Genomic DNA, 24329 nt, shown 5'->3' with positions numbered 1-24329 from the left:
ATAGGGCCTCCCACATAAAATTTCATAAGGACTTACATTCTCTTTGGAACTTGGTCTGATTCTGATTCTCAATAAAGCTAGTGGCAATGCATCAGGCCATCTTAGCTGAGTCTCTTGATATATCTTACTCATTTCTCTTTTTAGACTCTGATTCATTCTTTCAACCTTTCCACTTGTAAATGCTATCTTATTTTTTAAAAAAAAAAATAAACCTCTAGTACTATTTTCACCACAAAATGAGGACCCCTATCGAACGATAGTCAGTTGCCAAAGGGAGCTGTTCCAGAGCTGGCCCAACCCACTGCGGAGCAGCAGATCTCATCGCACATGGGCTTTTCCTGAAAAAGCCAGGAAACGCCAGGGGAGTGAAGAGACTCCTCCAGGAGCTGGCATCTCTTGGGGGAGATGCTGATGTTTCCTGGGCATTGCCAGAGCAACAGCAGTCACCCCCACTGCTACAAAAATCAGCCCAGGAAGCGCGAGCAACCAGGAGCGCAGCGAACAGAGTGTGGGGCAGCAGTTTGCACGGCAGGGCGCAGGAGAAAGACGCAGTCAGGCTGTCTGCTTGGTGGCCATAACCCTCTCAGAAGAAGCTCAGCTATGGTGACCACCCAGCAGAAGGCCAAGTCCTCTGCACCCAGCAGGAGGGATGTGGCAGCGCAAACAGAGCTCCCACAGAAAGACGCACCTGTCCAGGTCTCAGGCTGCAGGGAGTGCCTGAGCCTTTCCCTGGTAAGGGACGGCAGTGGTGAGAACAACTATCTGAGGTGTGACCAGGTGGATGATCTGCTCATCATGGTTGCAAAGCTGAGAGATGAAGTAGAAAGGTTAAGGACCATCAGGGAGTCTGAGAGAGAGAGAGACTGGTGGTGTCAGGCTCTACCCAACCTGAAGCAGAAACACGAAGAGCCAAAAAAAGAACCTCAAGACGAAGGGGATTCTGTATCCTCACCCCATCAGGCAGAAGACAGTAGCTTAAAGGTAAGCCATGAATGGAAGCAAGTCCGTGCTCAGGGCAACAGGCAACCTCCTTCCTTGCCCACCTCACCTCCCCAGGGCTTCTTTGCTGGCAGTATAGGAGTACTATATTCAGACTGACATTCTCACAGAAGTTTGTGTTTAATTTCATAGAGTATTGCCTTTTTCTTACCGATCTGGCATCAGGTTTCAGTTCCACTTCACAGGCCCTGCAGCCTTTGCCTTCCCGGGTACCTTCATAGCCCAGACTGTAGGAATAACAGCATTCAGAATTTCTTCAGGTACCTCAAAATTCTCAACTTTTTTTCCTGTAACAGACACAGCTGGGCGTTCCGAGCATTATTTTGTGGGATATAAAGTTGAATCAAATTATTAGAAAAAGTTATTTGTGCTCCCAATTTGTTTAATCAAGCTCGACCCAAGAGAGGTATTGGACATTCAGGCATATATAAAACCTTATTGCCAATTTTGCATTCCATTGGTCATAAAAAGTTTTACCTCAGGCTTTCCCGTGACCCCAACATCTGGCATAGAGAATTTACTTAAAGGTCCCTTACAGCTAGTCACTACTGAGTAGGTTTCCCCAGTATCAATCAAGAAGTTAATAATTTCATTTCCCAGCTATATTGGAACCAGGGGATCTGCTGGAGAGGCTTTTAAATTCACCCTGGTCCCCCTCATTCAGAGTCATAATTTCCCATCATCAGTAAATCTGCCTCAGGTGTTTGGCCCCCCTTTTTGGGTGATCTTATTCCCTGTGTCTCCCCACCTCTGTCAGGGAGCAACCATCAACTTAAAATTATATTTTCAATTTTTCATTTCCCCTTTCCTTTTCTAATGCCAATACCATAGGGTCCTGTGGAACACCTCCACAATCCCTCTGCCACTCTGGGAGATTTCTTAATGTAAAGGACAAATCCACATATGGGAACTCATCTCACTTCCCTTCTTGCCTACCAAACAGCATTAATTGTAAAAGAATATTATATTTCAGAGTGCCATTCTTAGGCCACTTTTCCTGGCTCTCCAAAATATATAGTGGCCACCAATGATTACAATATTCTATTTTTTTTTTTTTTTGTTAGAGGGTCTCCCCCGAGATCTTTCCAGTGCTTCAGAATACATCCTGAGGGAGATTTCTTTAAAATCCCCCCTTCCCCCAAATGCTTATATTCCATTACAAGATAAAAGCAGTAACATAGAAATAACAAATACAACAAATGTAACAAACACAGCCGGCACAAGGAACACAAATTGGTAGAAGCAGGAGTCAACACGAAACAGAGTATAATAAAGGACATGAAACAGAGTTAGTGGATCCCCTCTGAGATTTTTCCAGTGCCTTAGGATACAATCTAAGGGAGAATTTTTCAAAATTCCACTCTCTGATGAGGATCCCAAGCTCATTTTCACAATTTACAAAACCAAAATAGGTTTCCAGTAACAGAGTCTCAAGTATTAGATTCCAGGTCAATTCCACTGTACCATAAATTTTCCAAGGGACTCGAACCCCCTCCTGTGGATTTACGTGCATTTTACTCTGATCAGGCCACACACTACCAAAAGGTGCAGCAATCCACATGCAATACCTCCTGATTAATAACCTCTGTTATGTTCTCATACTCCAGGCGTCCCCATAGTAGCGTATAGAACTTCCAGTTTCCACATACCCAAAGCTCCAAATATAACCCTTCTCCTGTGGGACTCACATCACGACTTTCGGAGGGGTTCCTACCCTGAAAGTAATGCCTTATAGTATATTAATATATGCAGAGACTGTGTGCCCAGACTTACCAGACCAGGAGACCGGAGGATCTCCACGAAAATTCTTTGGTGCGTGCTGGAGACCTCTCGATCCCCCAGATCTGTCAAGTCTCAGGAGCAGTGTCCCATCTGGGTCGCCAAAATTGTCACCGAAAATCCAGTCAGAAACTCTCTAACACAGTTTGCAGTGTTAGAAAGCGGCATGACTTTATTGCGGCGCCGGATGCATGGGGGATATCTCCTCCTAGCATGCACACCTGGCCCCTGGACAGAAACTTAGTTATACACTACAATCATGCATATTCATAACGTGGTTACATATTCCTTGTTATTCTCTTAGACAAGTGGTTCATTTTCTCTCGCTTTACATGTAAATTACTTCACATGCTCAGTTCTCTTCCTCCGCCCCTTTCTTTTGCATCTGGGGTGTATTTAGGGCAGGTGGTCCATGAGTCGGTGATTGCGATCTCCCCCTGCCGGAATTACCTTTTCCCCAAGTCACTGCTGCGCATGTTCACAGTTCAGAAAAACATGAGAACAAAGTTTCTACGTTCTCTGGGATGTTCCCTCCAAGGGCAGACAGGTCTGGATAAAGAGTCTCCCTTCTAATCACTTCTGGAAGCTTCAAGGATGGTCATCTTGTTATGTTCCTTAGGTGTGTGTAAACTGCCTACTAAACCCTTCATGAAGTTCTTACACAAAAGTTTTAACCCCTTCATTGTTGGATAACATGCATACTTTTAATGGGTATAGCTTGCACCCACGTCAGAGTATCAAGTGCTTGACCACTGAGTCCTCAGCTAGCTTGCAGAAAAAATGGAAATAATGGGGTAGTGGAGAAGAATGAGGCAAAAGAGCTCTAAGGAGAGGGAGCTCTGACATAAGCAGTCTCTTGTGCTGACTGTGCATGTAACCTGAATTACTGCTGAATCACTAAATTCTGATATTTTTTCTTATCTGATCTTTCTGGGATGTTCCCTTCAAGGGCAGACATTTCTTGATAAAGAGTCTTCTTTCTAATCACTTCTGGCAGCTTCAAGGATGGTCATCTTGTTATGTTCCTTAGTTATGTGTAAATTGCCTAGTAAATCCTTCATGAAATTCTTACATAAAAATTTTAACCCCTTCATTGTTGGATAACAAACCTAGCTGCACTCATTGTATGGAATCTGACTGACAGTTTAAAAATTATGAATTAAAATCTAATTAAGTGAAAACTAAACTTAAGTTAAAAAAAAAACCAACAAACCAAACCCAAGCAAGTAACAGGTTTGTTTTTGTTTGCGGGTTGTTTTTTTTTGTAAATTTTTAATAAATTCTTAATAAATTTTTAATAAAATCTTATCTGATCTTTTTTTCCCTCTTTTAAGATAACCAATGGGCTGACATATTTTATTGCGTGCCAGAATAAAAATAAGACTACAAAATAGAATACAAGTATAAAAATAAAACTGTCCTGATAAATTTCGTCAACTACTGTAGTACAGTCTTTTGGGTTTATACAAAAAGAAAAGAAAAAGAAGAAAAAAAAAGGGGGAGAAAAAGAAAAAAAATAGAAAAAAAAAGACTTCTATCGTTTAATTCCTTGGACACCTGTTATAAACTGAATGGTTAGGAAAAAACTTGGTAGTGTTGTTTGTAACGTCAGGTTACTTTCAAGTCATCTTCTATGTTGAGGCCAGAAGTAAAATGTAGAAAAAATATTCATACTTGTAGTAAAGATGATAAAAAATATTTAATCTGTTGAGAGATAAGATATATATATATAAGTATCTTAAATTAAGAAGGGTTATAGCTGCTTTTCCATAGGATCATTGCTATGAAATAGTGCTTTAGAAAGATGCAACCACAGGTAGGGAGATGGAGGTATTTCAGTCAATTCAGAAGTTTTTGAAATAACATTAACGTTGCTTTTGCTTCACAGGCTGACTCTCAAAAACGTAAAGAATCAATAGATGCCAGTGCAAGCACATCTGAAGGTAAAAATCACCTTGATTATCAGTATTGTGATTACTGTGGATTAGTAGATGTCCTGTTTTAGCCCAGCCAGCAGCTAAAAGGCTGGAGAGTCAGGGAGGGATCAGCCACCAACCATGGCCCTGGGCAAAACAAACTTGGCTTGGGAAAAAAAAAATTTAATTCGTTATCAGTTACTTCAGAGAGAATAACAAGAAACAAAGCCAGATCTTAAAAACACCTTCCCCCACCCCTCCCTTCTTCCCAGCTCTACCTCCTACCCTCAGCAGCACAGGGGGACAGGGAATGGGGGTTGCAGGTCAGTTTGTCACACTCTGTTTCTGCCGCTCCTTCTTCCTCAAGGGGAGGACTCCTTACACTCTTATCATAGAATCATAGAATGGTTAGGGTTGGAAGGGACCTCAAAGATCATCTAGTTCCAACCCCCCTGCCATGGGCAGGGACACCCTCCACTAGACCAGGTTGCTCAAAGCCTCATCCAACCTGGCCTCAAACAGTTCCAGGGATGGAGCATCCACAACTTCTCTAGGCAACCTGTTCCAGTGCCTCACCACCCTCAGAGTAAAAAATATCTTCCTTCTATTTAATCTAAATCTACTCTCTTTCAGTTTAAAGCCATTGCCCCTTGTCCTATCACTACATACCCTTGTAAAAAGTCCCTCTTCAGCTTTCCTGTAGGCCCCCTTTAAGTACTGGAAGGCTGCAATAAGATCACCCCGGAGCCTTCTCTTCTCCAGGCTGAACAGCCCCAACTCTCTCAGCCTGTCTTCATAGCAGAGGTGCTCCAGCCCTCGGATCATCTTCGTGACCCTCCTCTGGACTCGCTGCAGCAGCTCCATGTCCTTCTTGTGTTGGGGACTCCAGAGCTGAATGCAGTATTCCAGGTGGGGTCTCACGAGAGCAGAGCAGAGGGGCAGAATCACCTCCCTTGACCTGCTGGCCACACTTCTTTTGATGCAGCCCAGGATGCAGTTGGCTTTCTGGGCTGCAAGCACACATTATTGTCGCTGCCGTGCCGGGGACGGAGAGAAGAACGACACAGAATTCAGGTGCAGGAGAAAATACCAATGCCAACAGCAGGAGCAGCAGCAGCAGTATCAGCCACGGCAGCAGCAGCATCAGCCGCAGTTTATTAATTACAAATCCGTATATATATATGTCATGGTTCACAAGGATGGCCAAGGCAATTGGTCGCTTGACCATCCACCTCCCAGAGTGATTGGCTAAATGCTACGACACCCATTTCAAAACAACTTTCCCAGTGTGCCATAAACAAGACTGCATAACAAGCTACAGGTGCAAGATAAAGTCTTAGTTTACAAAAACCTCAAACTGTTTCTCAGCTAGCCTGCATGGGAAAAAGAACTTTCACAGGATGCTGCAGTAGCTGGAAAATTTCTGCTTCTAGCCTTTTAGTATCCACAATTCCCCCTTTTTGTTTAAGACTAATTTAAAGTGGGCAGAGAGATTCTCCAGCAATGCCATAAGAGATACACATCTAGCAAACCCAGTTATACGTCCAGTCATTAATTCTAAATAGCCTTAAGGGCTCTACATTCTGACTCCATAACATAAGAAACTTTAAGTTCAGTCTCTGCTTGTAGAAGGACCGGGCTGATGGTCGATGTCTTGGTCGTCATCAGGAGGATCATCAATCGAATGATCTGCATTCTGGCCGTCATTTGAAGGTTGCCTTGGAGGTTGCCTGTTCTGCTTCTGGTGCCGCAGGTCAGGGCGAACGCATCTTGCAGGCAGCCATCGTACCCCAGTATCTGTGGAAACGCAAGCATACCCACGACCCCAAGCAATAAGCTCATACGGGCCTTCCCACTTCTTAGTGAGTAGGTCCCATACCCAGACTTTCGCTCGAGGCAGGTGCGTCTCGCCTGAAGACTGCAACGAAAGAAAATGATTCAGAATAACAGGATTATTTGAATTTGGTGGCACTGTAAGATGATTAATTGTATATAATGCTTTTTCTAGTCGACTCTGTGGGGTTTCTCCATGCATTCCCCCTTTTTGTTTATCTAAAACACGCTTCAAAGTGCCATGAGCGTGTTCAACAATGGCTTGGCCAGTAGGAGAATGCAGAATACCCAAAGTATGATTTACACCCCATAGGTGTAAAAACTGCCGCATCTTCTGTGAGACATAGGCCGGGCCATTATCGTTTTTCACAGAAAAAGGCACGCCCAAGATCATGAAGGCGAGTTTCCAATGGGCAATGACATCGCGACCTTTCTCCCCAGTATGAGCAGTTGCCCACATGGCTGAGGAGAAAGTGTCAATAGACACGTGCACATACTTAAATCTGCCAAATTCAGGAACATGCGTTACATCTGTCTGCCAAAGCTGCAGGGCCTTTAGGCCTCTGGGGTTTACCCCCGATGGCAGAGGTGCAGCAAGTCCGTGGCAGTCAGCGCAAGCATGGACAATGTCCCGAGGCTCAGTGGGTGTTAAGTGGAACTGCTTCTGCAGGGTATGCGCACTTTGATGGAAAAAACTATGCGATGCCTTGGCTTGTGCAATTTTGTCAGGCTGAGGCGCTACCCACGCAGGGTTAGCTAGCATGTCAGCCCTGGCATTGCCTTCTGTTATAAAACCTGGCAAGTTGGTGTGACTATGAATATGCAAAATGTAATATGGATGAACTCGAGCTTGAATTGCACACCACAAAATTTTCAATAGTGAAAACAGAGCCGCATTATTCACTTCCTTCAGAAGTGAACAATCTAAGCGTTGGGTTATGTCTGCTACGTAGGCAGAATCAGTGACCAAATTCAAAGGTACCTGAGAGAACCGCTGAAAAGCCATGGCAACAGCCCTCAGTTCAACCAACTGGGCTGAGCCTGACTCGTGGCCTTCCAGCACCTGCCACTCAGATTCCTCCTTCCAGGTAACAATAGCTTTCCCGGTTTTCCCGGACCCGTCGGTGAAGACGGTGGGTCCTTGCACTGGCACCCGACTATTTTTTGGCTGCAAGGTAAAGCTTGTCGATTTTGCCAATTGCAGTAATTTATGGCTGGGCAGATGATAAGCAATCTGTCCCGAAAAGTTTTGCAGCGCACTTTGCAGAGGAGCACTGTTAGTAAGGCTCCACTCAAAGTGTTCCTGCTGTACTGGAAGAACAATTGTTGCAGGATCCGCTGCCATTAATTGCAAACACCTTTGGCGGCATTTGATTATCAGACAAGCGATCAATTCAAACAATGTGGATGCTGTCTTTTTTGGCTGATGTGGCAAAAAGACCCATTCCAGAATATGCAAAGGATCGGGCCACTGTTTATTCCACTGGCCAATGATACCTGTAGCGTGAAAATCTGGAGTGGTAATGAAAACAGTGATATCAATGGAGGGATCCACTCGATAAACCTGATGAGCAGAAACAGCCTGTTGAACCTCCTCCAGCGCTCGTCGCGCTTCAGGAGTCAATTTCCGAGCTGAATTCAACTCGGGGTCCCCCTTTAAAATATTAAAAAGCGAGGAAAGTTGCACCGTGGTTAGCCCTAGATAGGGACGTAACCAACTGATGATATCCAGCAATTTCTGAGCATCATTCAGGGTTTTAATAGAACCCGAGAATTGCACCTCTTGGTGTTGTATAGTTTGATCCAGAATTTTGACTCCTAAATATTTCCAAGGAGGATGCTTTTGAACTTTCTCCGGAGCCACCTGTAATCCATAAGAATGCAGAGCAGCGAGCAGTCGAGGCTGTATCCTCAGCAGCTCGTCCTGGGTGGATGCTGCCACCAGGATATCATCCATGTAATGGTAGCAGTATGCCTCAGGAAACTGCTCGTGGACTCCGGACAAAGCTTGAGCAACATACCATTGGCAGATAGTCGGGCTGTTCTTCATGCCCTGAGGTAGAACCTTCCATTGATACCTCTTCGCAGGTTCGGCATTGTTAACTGCAGGCACAGTAAAAGCAAATTTTGGCTTGTCATCAGGATGTAAAGAAATAGTGAAAAAGCAATCCTTCAAATCAATGACCAAGATTTCCCACCCTGATGGAATCATGGTGGGTGAGGGCATACCAGGCTGCAATGCCCCCATACTTTCCATCACTGCATTGATTTTTCGGAGATCCTGCAACAATCTCCATTTTCCTGATTTTTTCTTAATTACAAAAACAGGAGTGTTCCAGGGACTAGTAGAAGGTTCAAGGTGTCCCTGTCGTAATTGTTCCTGAACTAACTGATGAAGGGCGACTAGTTTCTCATTTGGTAGGGGCCACTGGGGTTGCCAGATGGATTTGCTTACTAGCCACCGCAAAGGCAGCGTAGGATACTCTGCGCCCTTCAGCACAGTGGCCCCCATCAAAAATTTGTCCCAATCCGTACCCCCCAAGCTGCCAATACATCCCGCCCCCAGAGGTTAAGCGGAGCTGCAGTGACATAGGGCCGAACCGTAGCTGTTTGCCCCTCTGCATTTTTCACCACCACAGGTTGTTCGCTTAAATAGCTCTGTGTGGTTCCCCCCAACCCTGCAATGGCTGACCCCACAGGGGCTAAAGGCCACGTAGGAGGCCACGCAGAGAAGGAGATGATTGTCACGTCAGCGCCCGTGTCGATCAAACCTCGGAGCTGAATCTTGGACGGCTGGGCATTTGGCAGCATTAGGGTACACATCATCTGTGGCTTTTGGCTAGAGATGTCTGCGGTCCAGAAGACCTGCGGAAGTCCCATAGATCCAAAGCCACCATCTCCACGACTTCGTTGTTCTGTCCTGGGAACACACGACTTGAAAGGCACAAGTTGAGCAATTCGAGTCTTTTCAGGAATAGTGATGGGGGGGTGGGTGTGGAAACCATAGCACAGATCTGGCCTGTAAAGTTAGCATCAATAACTCCTGGATGTACAAAGATCCCTTGAGGGGTGACACTAGATCTTCCCACCAGCAATGCACTCAGTCCCTGTCCTACGGGCCCGAATGCATCCAAGGGAACCTTATAAACATGACAGGATTCTAAGATGACTGTTGCTGCGGTGTGCACATCCACTCCGATTGATCCCTGGGTGCTGGCTCTAAGCTGGCTGAGTAGGCCTGTGTCGGTGCCATGCCCTGGGGAAGTATTTGTGTCTGAGCGCACATCCCCTTTGCGCTCCTGGTCGAGTTTCCCGAGCGTGCCAAGGGTCGACCATTGGCATGGTACATAGATTGACAGTATTTTGCAAAATGACCTGGCCTATCGCATCTCTCGCAGTGAGCAGCTTCCCTGTTCTCCTTATTCTTCTTCTTTTGTCTAATCTGTTTCTGCTTGCTCTCAACCTTAGGTTGCCTTTTTAGTCCACAATCAGAATTTAATTGAATAGGCTGCAGAACTGCAGCCAGAACAGACTTAGGATTCTCAGATCCCACTTTGGAACAGGCTTCAACCATGTCTGTTAGTGTGGGTTCCCCTGGCAAAGCATCTATGATCTTTCTACACTCATCATTGGCATTATCTCTTGCTAGTTGTCTGCACAACAGCTGCCTCAAGGTCTCATCTTCGACCTGCTTCTCGAGGGCTGCAGCAATCTTTTCCATGAAAGATAAAAAATGCTCTTTCTGCCCCTGAGTTATTTTCACATATCGTGTTTTAGGAGCAGCCATGTCCATGCCTTTTAATAGGGCTCCCATACCAATCTTCTGAGCCTGCTCAAGGACCTGAGGATGCCAGGTGGCTTGAAGATCAGGATCAGAAAAGGCATTAGCTCCCATAAGAGCATCTGCTGGAACTCCATGTCTAGGATCAGTTGGAGGCAGTTGCATATTCCCAGTCGCAGCCTTTTCATCCATCCTTCTCCAATTGGCCTCAAAAACTGAATATTGTACAGGTTGAAATAATACCTGACCTAAATGCTTAATATCAAATGGAGGGAGCAGGTCAGTATTCAGCACTCTAATAATCTGCATGACTTCAGGAGACCCTAGCCCATATTGTGCCACTTTGGATTGCAAATCTTGGACCACTTTCCAAGCGATAACTTCATGTATGTCAGACTGACCTGAGTTAGGAAGATCTTTCTGTACAGGAAAGGCTTGGATGATACCCTCTGTGGGTTCACTACCACCTTGATCTACCTGCACAGCACTTTGAGGCACTATAATAACTCGCTCAGGTCCCTTTTCATCTTTAGGCATCCCGACTTTCTCTATTAAATCCCAGTCCCCAACCTCCAGAGCCCACCTCTTGACCGATTCCCAAAACCACTTTGAATTTTTTGGACGCACAGTCACACTACGTTCGGGAAGCGTCCAAGGACGGTTGTAGGCCAGCTGTGTTACTGGTTGCTGATGTCTGACCACCGCCACAGTTTCCCGCAGTGTAGTAAGCGAGTCCGCAGTAACACTGCTGGCATCATCGGGCCTCACGGATGAGGAAGGCTGGCAGGGCACAGGCGCCGGGCCAGCGGGCGGTGTAGCGGCGGAGGCTGCGGACGGTTGCGGAGCTACGCACGGCAATGCAGCTTGGGGGGCTGCGGCTTGCGGCGGCATCACTATCCGTGCAGGCGCCGCCGCCGGGGCTGCCGGCGCCGCACTCGGTGCCACTTCCGGGGCCGCCGTCGGGGGGGCTGCCGGGGCCGCCCTCGGTGCCTGTCGCACCGCCTCCGTCAGCACCACTAGTTGCTGTAGTATTTCCCGCAAAAGCGCCGTACGCTGGTGTGCCGAGAAATCCGCCACCGGCGTCTGCGCCGTTTGCGCCGGGAAATGCGCGGATGCTGGCGCGGGACACAAAGGCGCCGGAGCAGACGCCGCCGTGATACCTCCTGCCCCTCCCGGTTGCGGTAGAACCCCGGCTGCCGTGCCTGACTGCGGCAATGGCGGAGCCGTAGGAAGGACAGATCCCGCTGTAGTAACTGAAGCAGCCGGCTGTACGGGCGGCCGTAGTGCGGAGGAGGAGGGGGGGGCCGCTGGGGCGGAGGGTGGGGGACGCTTGCTTTGACCGGTTAGTTTTGCTAACTGTTCCACTGGGGAGGGGTACTCAGGCGGAACATAATCCCGCGGGGAGGGGTAGGACCTCCGCGCAGTCCCCGCGAGTCTCTCAGTCCCCGAGGGCAGCGGAGACGCGGCGGGTACGCTGCCTGTGCTGTCCGGGGTCAGTGATCCCTCAAATAACTCATCGTCCCCTTCAGAGCCTTCACCCGCAGATTCGTCAGAGCCCGGTAATTCTTTTCCTTCTCTTCCTGCTGTCCACTTCCGCATTATACCGTATAGGGACCACCACGTACGTAGCAGGTCGAGTACGCTCTTATCTCCAAACACGGTCTCATGAAATAACTTATCCCCTAACAGTTCCCAAGCTTCTGGGTTAAGGGCAGTGTTCGGATCAGCTACAAACTCATGTTCTGCTGCCCAATTTAGCAATTCACAGAGAGCTTCATCACTTATGTCAGCTCCCGCGATTGTTATCACATTTTTGAAGGCAGAAAATATCGTGCTTTCTTTCACGGAGCTTTGCCCCATCTTCTCAGTCTAGAGTTTTGTCCCCGGAGCCTCGGGGGGAGCACGTACCTTCTGAATTCAGTTGTGGTTGTATCACGTTGGGGTCACCAAATGTCGCTGCCGTGCCGGGGACGGAGAGAAGAACGACACAAAATTCAGGTGCAGGAGAAAATACCAACGCCAACAGCAGGAGCAGCAGCAGCAGTATCAGCAGCGGCAGCATCAGCATCAGCCGCAGTTTAATTACAAATCCGTATATATATGTCATGGTTTGACGTGGAGGGGGTTGGGGGTTCTGGTGGCAGGAGAGAGGCTTTGCTCCCTGTGACCTCCCTGGTTCTGGAACCGGGTCAGACCTGGTTCTGGCCACCAGATCAGACTGCCATCCCCCTCAGGCTTGAGCCAATCAGCGCCTCTGCGAATTGCCCTATTTAAGTTGGGACAAAGGAACCGGAAAAGGTGCTTTGCTCAGGAGCGAGCAGAGAAGGGAGGAGGGCACTGCCCCCACTCCCTGGCTCCCGGCCGGGCAGCTGCCTGCGTCGGGCCAGCGCCGCCCACGGAGAATGGCGGCGGCGGAGCCAGCTGGGGAACTCGGGGGCACCCCACTCCCGGGGTGCCCACTGGGCTGAGTTCACCTGGAGAGGACTGAGATCTGAGAGAAACAGCTGCATCGACACCAGGTCAGTGAGGATGGAGCGGGAGGAGGTGTGCCAGAGCCGAGTTTCCCCTGCGGCTGATGGTGAGATAGCAGGCTGCCCCCCTGCAACCAGGACGGCCTCGGTGGAGCAGAGACCCACTCACAGCCTGTGGAGAAAAGATGCCTGAGCCTGAGGATGGTTGTGTTGGGATGCACGACAAGGCAGAGGGGCATCTGGAGTCTGCGTGACAACCCACGCTGGAGCGAGTGACTACAACTCCCTAAGTATCCGAGACTGTGGTAAGCCCACACTGGGGCAATCTGTGGGGAAGGATTGCTTCCTGTGGGCTGGACTCACGCTGGAGAAGTTTGTGGATTTTTCCTCGTGGGTAGGGGATCCACTGGAGCAGGGGAAAAGGGTGTAAGGACTTCTCCTCCTTTAAGAGAGAAGCAGCAGTAACAGCATGGGATGAACTGACCTGCACTCCCCCAGTCCCTGCTCCCTGCGCCGCTGAGGGGGGGAGGGTGTGGGGGGGAGGAAGGTGTCGGGTTTTTAAGATCTGGCTTTGTTTCTTTTTATCCTCTTATGTAACTGGTTTTGTTTCCCTTTGTCCTTTTAAGTAACCATCAATAAATTGTTTTGCTTTTAAGAAAGTCAAGTCTGTTTTGCCCAGGACCATGGTTGGTGGGTGCTCCCTCTGTTCTTGTCTCATCTCTCAGTCCCTTTATTATATTTTTCTCCTCTCCACTTTACTGGAGAAGGAGAGACTGTGTGAGTTTTAGTTGCTGCATCAGCCTAAAACCATGACAATATATAACATTGTTCACAAGGATGGCCAAGGCAATTGGTCGCTTGACCATCCACCTCCCAGAGTGATTGGCTAAATGCTACGACACCCATTTCAAAACAACTTTCCTAGTGTGCCATAAACAAGACTATGGCACCAATCATTCTTACCCAGCTGGACTGAGTTGAAGATAATGAACTAATTAAGTACTCAACTCAAGGTACCTATCCTGCCTACAAGAGGCAGGCCATTTCCTCCTGGCTGTGGAGGATGCAACAGTGTCCTTGGTGCTGCAGCCCAGGCTGGTGAGTGACAACTGGTGACCCCGACGTGATACATCCGTGAGACCCTGGGAAGCCCCGACTCCCTCGCCGAGCCGAGAGCCCGAGCCAAAGGAGCCCAAGCCAAAAGAGCCAGAGCTGGAGCCGGGAGCTCGAGCGAGAGTCCTTCGGAGAAGAAGGTAAAGCCGCAAGCCCCGACGTGGTATTTGCGGGAGGGAAGTGTGCTGGAGTTGGATGAATGAGCCGGGTCTCTGCTCACCCATAAAGCCTTTGTGAAAACAGAAAAAATGCTAAAACAAAAAGGGGGAATTATGGCACCAATCATTCTTATCCAGCTGGACTGAGTTGAAGATAATGAGCTAATTAAGTACTCAACTCAAGGTACCTATCCTGCCTACAAGAGGCAGGCCATTTCCTCCTGGCTGCGGAGGATGCAACAGCGTCCTTGGTGCCGCAGCCCAGACTGGTGAGCGACACAAGACTGCATAACAAGCTACAGGTGCAAGATAAAGTCTTAGTTTACAAAAACCTCAAACTGTTTCTCAGCCAGCCTGCATGGGAAAAAACTTTCACAGGATGCTGCAGTAGCTGGAAAATTTCTGCTTCTAGCCTTTTAGTATCCACACATTATAGAATCATAGAATGGTTAGAGTTGGAAGGGACCTCAAAGATCATCTAGTTCCAACCTCCCTGCCATGGGCAGGGAAACACTCCACACTGACAGCTCATGTTGAGCTTCTTATCAACCAGCACCCCCAAGTCATTTTCCTCCGCGCTATTCTCAATCCATTTTCTGCCCAGCCTGTATTTGTGCATCGGATTGCCCCAACTCATGTGCAGGACCTTGCCCTTGGCCTTGTTGAACTTCATGAGGTTTGCACGGGCTGACCTCTCCAGCCTGTCAAGGTCCCTCTGGATGGCATCCCTTCCCTCCAGTGTGTCCACCACACCACACAACTTGGTGTCATCTGCAAACTTGTTGAGGGTGCACTTGATCCCACTGTCCATGTCGCCGACAAAGATGTTAAACAGCACCGGCCCCAATATTGACCCCTGAGGAACACCACCTGTCACTCGCCTCCACTTGGATATCGAACTGTTGACTGCAACTCTTTGAGTGCAACAATCCAGCAAATTCTTTATCCATTGAGTGGTTCATCTGTCAAATCCATGTCGCTCCAGTTTAGACACAAGAATGTCATGTGGGACAGTATCAAATGCTTTGGACAAGTCCAAGTAGACGATGTCAGTTGCTCTTCCCTTATCCATCAGTGCTGTAATCCCATCATAGAAGGCCACCAAATTTGTCAGGCACGATCTGCCCTTAGTGAAGCCATGTTGGCTGTCACCAATCACCTCCTTATTTTCCATGTGCCTTAGCATAGTCACCAGGAGGATCTGCTCCATGATCTTGCCGGGCACAGAGGTGAGACTGACTGGCCTGTAGTTCCCTGGGTCTTCTTTTTTTCCCTTTTTAAAGATGGGGGCTATGTTTCCCCTTTTCCAGTCAGTGGGAATTTCACCAGACTGCCATGACTTCTCAAATATGATGGATAATGGTTTAGCAACTTCATCCACCAGTTCCCTCAGGACCCTTGGATGCATCTCATCAGGTCCCATGGACCTGTGCACCTTCAGGTTCCTTAGATGATCTCGAGCCTGATCTTCTACAGTGGGAGTTCTTCATTCTCCTAGTCCCTGCCTTTGCCTTCTGTGACTTGGTCAGTGCGGCTGGAGCTCTTGCCAGTGAAGACTGAGGCAAAGAAGTCATTGAGAACCTCAGCCTTTTCTCCATATCCTGGTTAATCAGGTCTCCCGTTTCCTTCCGGAGTGGGCCCACATTTTCCCTAGTTCTGCTTTTATCACTGACATATCTATAGAAGCTTTTCTTGTTGCCCTTGATGACCCTGGCCAGATTTAATTCTATCAGGGCTTTAGCTTTCCTAACCTGATCTCTGGTTGCTCGGACAATTTCTCTGTATTCTTCCCAGGCTACCTGTCCTTGCTTCTACGCTCTGTAGGCCTTCTTTTTGTGTTTGAGTTTGTCCGGAAGCTCCTCGTTCATCCATGCAGGCCTCCTGGTGTTCCTGCCTGACATCCGCCTTGTTGGGATGCACTGCTCCTGAGCTTGAAGGAGGTGATCCTTGAATATTATCCAGCTTTCTTGGGCCCCTCTTCCCTCCAGGGCTTCATCCTATTGTACTCTACCAAGGAGATCCCTGAAGAGGCCAAAGTCTGCTCTGCTGAGCACTCTCCTTGCCTCCCTAATAATCTTGAACTCCACCATTTCATGGTCACTGCAGCCAAGGCTGCCCTTGAGCATCACATTCCCCACCAGCCCTTCATTGTTGGTGAGAACAAGGTCCAGCAAAGCACCTCTCCTCGTTGGTTCCTCTACCACTTGGAGAAGGAATTTATCATCAGTGCATTCCAGGAGCCTCCTGGATTGTCTGTGCCCTGCTGTGTTGTCCCTCCAACAGATATCAGGGTGGTTGAAGTCCGCCATGAGGACCAGGGCTTGTGAACGTGAGGCTGCTCCTATCTGTCTATAGAGGGCCTCATTCACTCAGTCTTCCTGATCAGGTGGCCTGTAGCAGACCTCCACTACTATGTCCCCTGTTCCTGCCCTCCCTTTAATCCTGACCCATAAGCTCTCAGTTGGCTCCTCATCCATCCCCAGGTGGAGCTCCATGCACTCCAGCTGGTCTTTGACATAGGGAGCAACACCTCCTCCTTGTCTCCCCTGCCTATCCTTCCTAAAAAGCCTGTACCCTTCCATTCTGACACTCCAGTCATAGGATTCATCCCACCACGTCTCCGTGATGCCAATAAGATCATATCCCAACAGGCGCGCACACACTTCTAACTCCTCTTGCTTATTCCCCATGCTGGGTGCATTAGCATAGAGGCATTTAAGTTGGGCCCCAGATGAAACTGACTTCCTGGCTGGAGTGGCTGGAATTCCATTCCGCTGCTCTTCAGGTACTTCCAGCATATCTTTATCAATCTTGATATTATCCCCCTCCCCCTTCAAATCTAGTTTAAAGCCCTGTCAATGAGCCCCGATAGCTGTTGTGCGGAGACCCTTGTTCCCCTTTGAGAAAGGCAAGTCCCATCTGGTGCCAGTAAGCCTGGTGCTGTGTGGCCCATCCCATTGTCGAAGAAGCCAAAATTGTGGCGATGACACCAGCCACGGATCCACGTATTAATGGATTGGACACGCTTGCTTCTTCCAGTGTCACTGCTCGCAACTGGAAGGATAAATAAAAGGTAACCTGTGCCCCAGATCCCTTTACCAGCTGTCCCAGGGCCCTGAAGTCTCTCTTGATCAACCTTGGACTTTGTGTTTCAGCTTCATCACCACCCACATGGAAGAGGAATAACGGGTAGTAATTCGAGGGCCGTACCAGGCTACGAAGTTTCCTAGAGATGTCCTTAACCCGGGCTCCAGGGAGGCAGCAGACTTCCCGAAGAGAAGGGTCAGCCCAGCATATTGGTCCTTCTGTCCCCCTCAGATGGGAGTCACCTATAACTATTACCCTTCTTTTCTTCCTTGTGGAGGCGGTCTTGATACAGGGGGTAGTCCTTTTTGACCCTGGTGACACCTCCAGTGCAGATGGACCCTCAGCCACATCATCCATCAATGGGCCTTCCACCTCCAGAGCTTCATACTTATTGCGCAGAGGCACCTGGGGAGGTGAGGTGGGCTAGGAGGGGGGTCACCTGCTGCCCCGAGCACGGACTTGCTTCCATTCATGGCTTACCTTTAAGCTACTGTCTTCTGCCTGATGGGGTGAGGATACAGAATCCCCTTCGTCTTGAGATTCTTTTTTTGGCTCTTTGTGTTTCTGCTTCAGGTTGGGCAGAGCCTGACACCACCAGTCTCTCTCTCTCTCAGACTCCCTGATGGTCCTTAACCTTTCTACTTCATCTCTCAGCTTTGTGACCATGATGAGCAGATCATCCACCTGGTCACACCTCAGATAGTTGTTCTCACCACTGCTATCTCTTACCAGGGAAAGGCTCAGGCACTCCCTGCAGCCTGAGACCTGGACAGCTGTGTCTTTCTGTGGGAGCTCTGTCTGCGCTGCCACATCCCTCCTGCTGGGTGCAGAGGACTTGGCCTTCCGCCAGGTGGTCACCATAGCTGAGCTTCTTCTGAGAGGGTGATGGCCACCAACTAAACTCACCTCTTGAGCAGGCAGCCTGACTGCGTCCTTCTCCCGCGCCCTGCCGTGCAAACTGCCACGTTTCACTAGGAGAGAGGAAAAGATAACCTTTGCCCCAGATCCCCTTACCAACCATCCCAGGGCCCTGAAGTCTCTCTTGGTTGCCCTTGGACTTTGTGTTGCAGCTTCATTGCCACCCACATGGAAGAGCAGTAACGGGTAGTAGTCTGAGGGCTGTACCAGGCTAGGAAGTTTCCTAGCTCTTCCTCTGCTCTAACATGGGGTCTCTTCTTATGGGAGACAGTCCTCCATGAACTTCTCCATCGTGCGTCCTTCCCGTGGAATCCAGTCCTTACCCATCAGACTCTTCCAGCATGGTCTTTTCTCATGGAGTCACAGCTTCTTAGGGTGCAGCCACCTGCTCCAGTGTGGAGTCCCTTCCCACAGACTGCAAATGCATCTCTGCTCCACCATCAGTCTCCCACAGGATTGGGTCCTTTCCCATGGGAGACAATCATCTTCGAACTCCTTTGGGTGCAAGCATCTCTGCTCTGGTTTAGGCTCCTCCACAGGCTGCGAGTGGCTCTCTGCTCCTCTGTTAATCTCCATGGGCTGCAGGGGGACAGCCTGCTGTCTCACCATGGGCTGCAGGAGTATCTCAGGTCTGGCACACCTCCTCCTGCTCTATTTTCACTGACCTTGGTGTCTGCATAGTTGTTTTTCTCAGATCTCAGTCCTCTCTCTGCTGCAGCTGTGCCAAGCCCAACGAATCTTGGTGGTCCCGGTAGGAACGAACTCCACTCAGCTGGTGCCCCTGGATCGGGGTGCTTCAGAGCACTCCAAGCCACACTGCCACAGCCGCCACCAGTCAAGTGGCGGTGGCTCAGAGGGGGCAGCCACCCGCATGGAAGGCCAGAGGGGCACCCTGCCTCCCCCCCCCCCCCCTTCACTCAGCTACAGGTCTCAAATGGCACAGGTTTCTTTGTTCCCCCTTGTTAAATATGTTTATTCACAGAGGTGCTGATTGGCTCAGCCCTGACCAGAGGCAGGTCTGACCTGGCCAGAGACAGGTCCTACTGGTTTTGGAGCCGGGGAAACTTCTAGCAGCTCCTTAAGGGGCTATCCCTGCAGCCTCTCTCCTGCTACCGAAACCCCACCACATAAACCCAACAGAGTAGACTAGCAGGCTCTTTTACTGCTTTCAAGCTTAGTATATTCATCTGCAAAGTGTATAAAAAACCATGCCTTTCTCTAAGGTGCTGAGGCTCAACTCATAAACATTTTGAGGTGTTCGGATAAGATTATTATGAGTCTTGGTAAAGAGACTATGCATGTACATTCAGAAAATAAGTACCACAGTGAAATGTTTTACCTGCACTCAGTTGCTTTAATGAAACTTGAGGGTAAGGTGGGGGAAATATGTGCAGATCTTACAGACTGCATTTGTTCACTTGCATTTATTTTGTTTTTTTCCTAAGACCCTGACATAACTCCCGTTTCCATTTGGACACGAACCAGTCATTTAAAACATCCCAGGATAGGAAAAAATAGCCAGGAATCTGAACCTGAAATTTCTCAGGGAAATGAGGAAAATGTTCTTCATGTGTCAGAAAGCAGGTAAAGGAGCCTATATTTCATTGATTATTTCCTATTTTGTTGCTTGGGCAGTCACAAACTGCAGCAGTGTCTCCCAGTGTGCTAATTGGTATTTATTCTCCATTTTTCCTACTCTGAGTGCTTGATTTTAAAATTACTGGAAATAAAGTCTGGTATGAGAAAAGAAACTGAGACATCACCTGAAGAGTGATTGCACCAAAATGTCTGATGTCTCTGAAAGCTCAGTAGATATTGGAAATAACAATAAGAAAATGGTGAGGACTGAGGGTGTATGTACAAGGGGATGTGTTGTTTTATAACTGAGTCTGTATTAAGGTAAAACTCTCTATATTCATACAGCGTAGTTTCTTACAATAATATAACTGGACATGTATCCACAAATACTATGTGGACAGGCCAAATTACATGGTTTGACTCTGCCAGAAGTGTGTACTTTTTTCTTTGCTTGTATATAATTCTTCCAGTACATCTAAGTTTTATCATCTCAAAAATGAGAACTGAATGTTTGAGATGGTGTTACTACCTATCAGGTGCATCAGAGCTTCATCTTTAGCTTTTTGCTAATTTAATCTCTAGCTGATTGAATCTTCTTCAGCCCTGATGTGTTTATCACCTTGAATTTTTTTCCAGTCATGGTCTTTGTAATATATGTATATTCAATGATTATACAAGCATATTTGCTTATATAGCTCCATAATTTTAAACTATTTCTTCAGTGAGGCTGGGAGAAATTGCTTCCTTTCTCACCCCTTTGTGGCTTCTAAATATCTAATTGATTACTGCTTTCTAAATTTAAAATAACAAACTTAAACACATTTCTGACTCTTATTCATATAAAATGGAAGTAGGATAGATGTCTTCATTTTATAATTGTCACAGAAATGTTGTTTAGTTAATATATTTTTCCTAATTAGGAGTTAGCTGTTTTTAGATGTATTTAGTTTTCTGGATTCATATTTCCTATGGCAAGTATGTGATATAGCAGTTTAAAATTGGTCATGAAAGAATTTCCCTGCTGCTGAGATTACCAAAATTATGTATTAATCTAAAAGACTTAAAGGATATATCTTAATATCTGCTGCAGGCTAGAACTTCCTGCCCACACATTTGAAAGGTCTGAAGACTTAGTAGAAGAACCTGAGGAGAATGCTGTTGAGAATGATGAGGAAATGATTGTTGAAAATGAGGACCGATCTGTATCAGAAACGGAGTTACATGCATCATCTCCTGAGAAACAGAGTGAGAAGGAGGTGAGCTAGATGTGATAGCGATAGCAGATAAGAAGTTTGGAATACAACTACAGTTTAAGTATGGTCCTTGCTACCTCAATCCATGTGACTATCAACTCTTTGATTTTTGTACCAATGCTTTGTTGAGAAGTATATCTGAGAAGCTAAAGCTAGTATAGAATTAGTATCAGAGAACATTGCTTTACTTATTTTGAATGATAGAGTTCATAGGATCTTCAGTAAGGTGAATTTCTAGCTCATCTATAAACCTAACTTTCTTGATATTTGAGTAGGACAAGTCGCTTGTGGGGAACTGAAGTAGGGTCAAGATCTGATCCAGTATCTCTAATTTAAAAAAAAAAAAAAAATTGAAGAAGCTAATAGCTGGTATGTTTCAGTGACTACTGTTGACTTTTCTTATTTCTCCCTTTAAAGCTTGACTGCTTTGATTTTTAAATCCAACTTTTATCTACAAATATTTGTTACCAGCTTGAATTAAAATCTGGGAGTACCCTCTGTGCCTAGCGATACCTCCAGGGTTTTATGTTCTTATGGATTGATGAGAAAGTGGATCTTACACTACGTTGGGTTTGTTAATGTATGGTTTCAAGGAAGGACTGCAGTATGTATGCTTGTGAAGTGCATAAAAACTACTCAGCTTTGCTCCTAACGGTGTAAGACATGGTCAGAAATTTAGTGCAGGTGACAACACCAAGCTAATATGCTGGTTAAGTAGTTGGATAGCTACTCTATGCTAAGCTATACCTTCTTAGTACCTTCTTAGTAATTTCTAGGTACCTGAGCTAGCTGCTTCTCAGATTAAGCTGCAAATTTAGATCACAGATACACCCACTAGTGTTTGAGAACAATAGTTGGGCATAATCTTGATTTAGAAATGTGATTTTTAGGAAACTCCATCTGAACCTCTTAACAGTGAGGTAACAGAAGAAATTGGTAAGACCTCACTTATGGCTGAAGAGGAAACAGCAAGTGAAGTTCTTGGTGGTGAATCAAAATTGCAGTCTGAGAGTCAAGGAGAAGGACTCTTAATGCTGTTTGTTCCATTAATCCTTGAGTCTCCAGCAAAACCTTCAGAAGACACTGTATCAGAGGTGAGAGAATTGAAACAAAATGTCATCTTTCATTCAGAGTGTACGCTTTGCTGTTTTTTCTTTTGTTAAGTAACAGATAGAAAGTAGCCCCTACCATCATATGAAAATCTTGGGAGAAGCAATTATTAGGCCAGATGATGTAAATCCATAAACAGAATATACTAATGTTTCTGTTTTAATATGCAGAAGTGTGGCATATAAGTATGTGATACCAAAAAGAAAGATACGTTGCTCCAGTTTGCCTTGGCAGTAATGAAACATCTATTTCTCACTAAAAACATTAGTTGAATATGAGTGAAAAGCCACATCCTTACTTTGCCTAGTAACTTCCCTGGTGAAGTGTAAAAGCAATTAATTAATGGTAAAATACCCTTCTAGAACACAGATTTTACTGGCTTTTGTTTATAGTGCAAAAGCAGATTGTTATATGTTAGCAAAATGATATCTGTATCTGTTTAAAATAAAACACCTTTATTTTTTTCCCTGGGATTAACTTCAGAATGTTTTTATTGTACCTGAATAATCCGTTGTGGTGGTTTAACCTGGCTGGCAACTAAACACCAGGCAGCTGCTCCCTCACCCTCCCCCACCCCCAGGGAATGGGGAAGAGAATTAAAGGGGAAAAGGGAAGGAGACTCATGGGTTGACATAAGAACAATTTAATAATAATATAAAATTGAAAGTAATAGTGATAAAACAAAAATAATATATGAATATATATATAAATATGATAACAACATATACAAACAAGTGATGTACAGTGTAATTGCTCACCACCCAGTGACCAATGCCTGTCCTGTCCTGGCAAGCGATCCTGAAACAGATAAGTCCCAACACCGCAATCACAGACGAGTGAGAGGCCCAAAGAGAGAGAGAGAGAGAGAGAGAGAGAGAGAGAGACAGAACTCCGAGAGACGAAGAGAGTCCCACAGAAGAGAATTCCCAACTTCCCAGTCAATCCTCCTTTTATAATGGGCATGGCATTGCATGATATGGAATATTCTATTGGCCAATTTGGCCCTCAATCCTAAGTCTAAGTTCAAATCATAAGGGGAGTTGTAGGCCCTCTGTCCCGGCCATGCTCCCCTCCAGCCTGTTGTGCTCCTGCACACTGGCAAGAACACGGCAGCTGAAAAGTCCTTGAGGCCTCTGTACCAACTATAAACATCAGTGCGCTGTCAATATTCTTCTCATAAAAAATCCCAGACTAAAACCAAAACACAGAGCTCTTGTAGCTGTAAAAAGAAAAACTAACTCTGTCCCAGTCGAAACCAGGACATCCGTTGAATAATTTGATTTTGAAAATAGGAGAGTAACTCTGGATATCAAATGCAGTTCACAAAATGGTCTTGTGCAAATAGGAGGAGAGGACTGGTTTGTTGACTGTGCTTGTAGTCATGCTGATTGCCAAAATAGCCTCAGGTTGCTAGCTAGAGGCAGTAATTGTTCAGCCTCTTGTATCTTCAATTAATTGTCCCTTTGATTGTTTTGGCACCCTTCCCCTCCCCCTGCAGGTTTTAAATGCAAATGATTCAGAAGTGCTAACTGAAGAAAGCACATCAGTGGAGAAGGAAGGCACTGAAGAACACCACCAAGAGTCTGAAAAGAAGTCATCATCCACTGAAAATGCAGCTGCTTCAGCACTGAAGGAAGAACCCTCTGACAATGCCCTGTCCAACCCTATGGTAATCGAAGTAGCAGAAGAATCTATTTCTGAAAATGTATTGCCCAAAACAGCTTCCTCAGTGGAAGATCAAAATGAAGAAGCAGGGCACAACTCACAGGAGGCTCCTGTTGCCTTGAGTCAGAGCTCTTTGATAGTGGCTGAACTCGAGGGTGTTTCTTTTCAGCAGCCTTCTGGACAGGAAGTACAGAAGAACCAGTTGGAAGAACACTTGGAAGAGTCAGCTGAGCAGACAGATCAGTACACACAGACAGTGGCAGAGCGGGTTGCTGACAGCAGCTCTGAGGAAGCAGAAATTGAGGTACCCATTGTAGATCGAAGAAACTTGCGAAGAAAGGCCAAAGGTTACAAAGGTCCACCCAAGAAAAAAGGAAAGCCAGCTTAAAAATGAAATATTGATTGTTAATTGATCTATTTGTAAGGAAGATGTTATTTTGTGTAAAACACTACGATATAACTAAACCATATGGGACATAGGACACACATGTTTAAAATACTGGGTTGGACTTCCTTTTGGGATTCATCACCTTTCTTCATGTTTTCTTGAATATTTAACCACTAGACATTGAGCTTCATCAGAGTATGAAAGTAAACAGCCAGTCTCCTCCTTGTTAAAAGGATACATGCTGAATAAATACAGCTGTACTAGCAAAGGGAACAGTTTG

General features: G+C 46.6%; 2 protein-coding genes across 3 annotated transcripts in view; one reads left to right on the top strand and one right to left on the bottom strand.

The window, feature by feature from the left end:
- The window catches only part of LOC147526262 (soluble lamin-associated protein of 75 kDa-like), a 60011-nt gene extending 35882 nt beyond the window's left edge, over nt 1-24129 (top strand). For both annotated transcript variants that reach the window (XM_086630200.1, XM_086630201.1), the window contains exons 8-13: nt 4667-4721; nt 19501-19639; nt 20724-20889; nt 21777-21980; nt 22061-22063; nt 23495-24129. In XM_086630200.1, coding sequence (XP_086486326.1) covers nt 4667-4721; nt 19501-19639; nt 20724-20889; nt 21777-21980; nt 22061-22063; nt 23495-24049 — 1122 coding nt within the window. In that variant the 3' untranslated portion in view covers nt 24050-24129. The remainder of the gene's footprint in view (nt 1-4666; nt 4722-19500; nt 19640-20723; nt 20890-21776; nt 21981-22060; nt 22064-23494) is intronic.
- Nucleotides 16890-18346, bottom strand: LOC147526263 (uncharacterized). The gene is given in 4 exon segments (XM_086630278.1): nt 16890-17119; nt 17122-17542; nt 18044-18108; nt 18325-18346. Coding segments are annotated over 4 exon segments (738 nt in total).
- Nucleotides 24130-24329: the final 200 nt, after the last annotated feature.

The sequence above is a fragment of the Tauraco erythrolophus genome, chromosome W (genome assembly GCF_009769465.1).
Source record: "Tauraco erythrolophus isolate bTauEry1 chromosome W, bTauEry1.pri, whole genome shotgun sequence".
Lineage (NCBI taxonomy): Eukaryota > Metazoa > Chordata > Aves > Musophagiformes > Musophagidae > Tauraco > Tauraco erythrolophus.
This window is presented reverse-complemented; position numbering and strand designations above follow the sequence as displayed.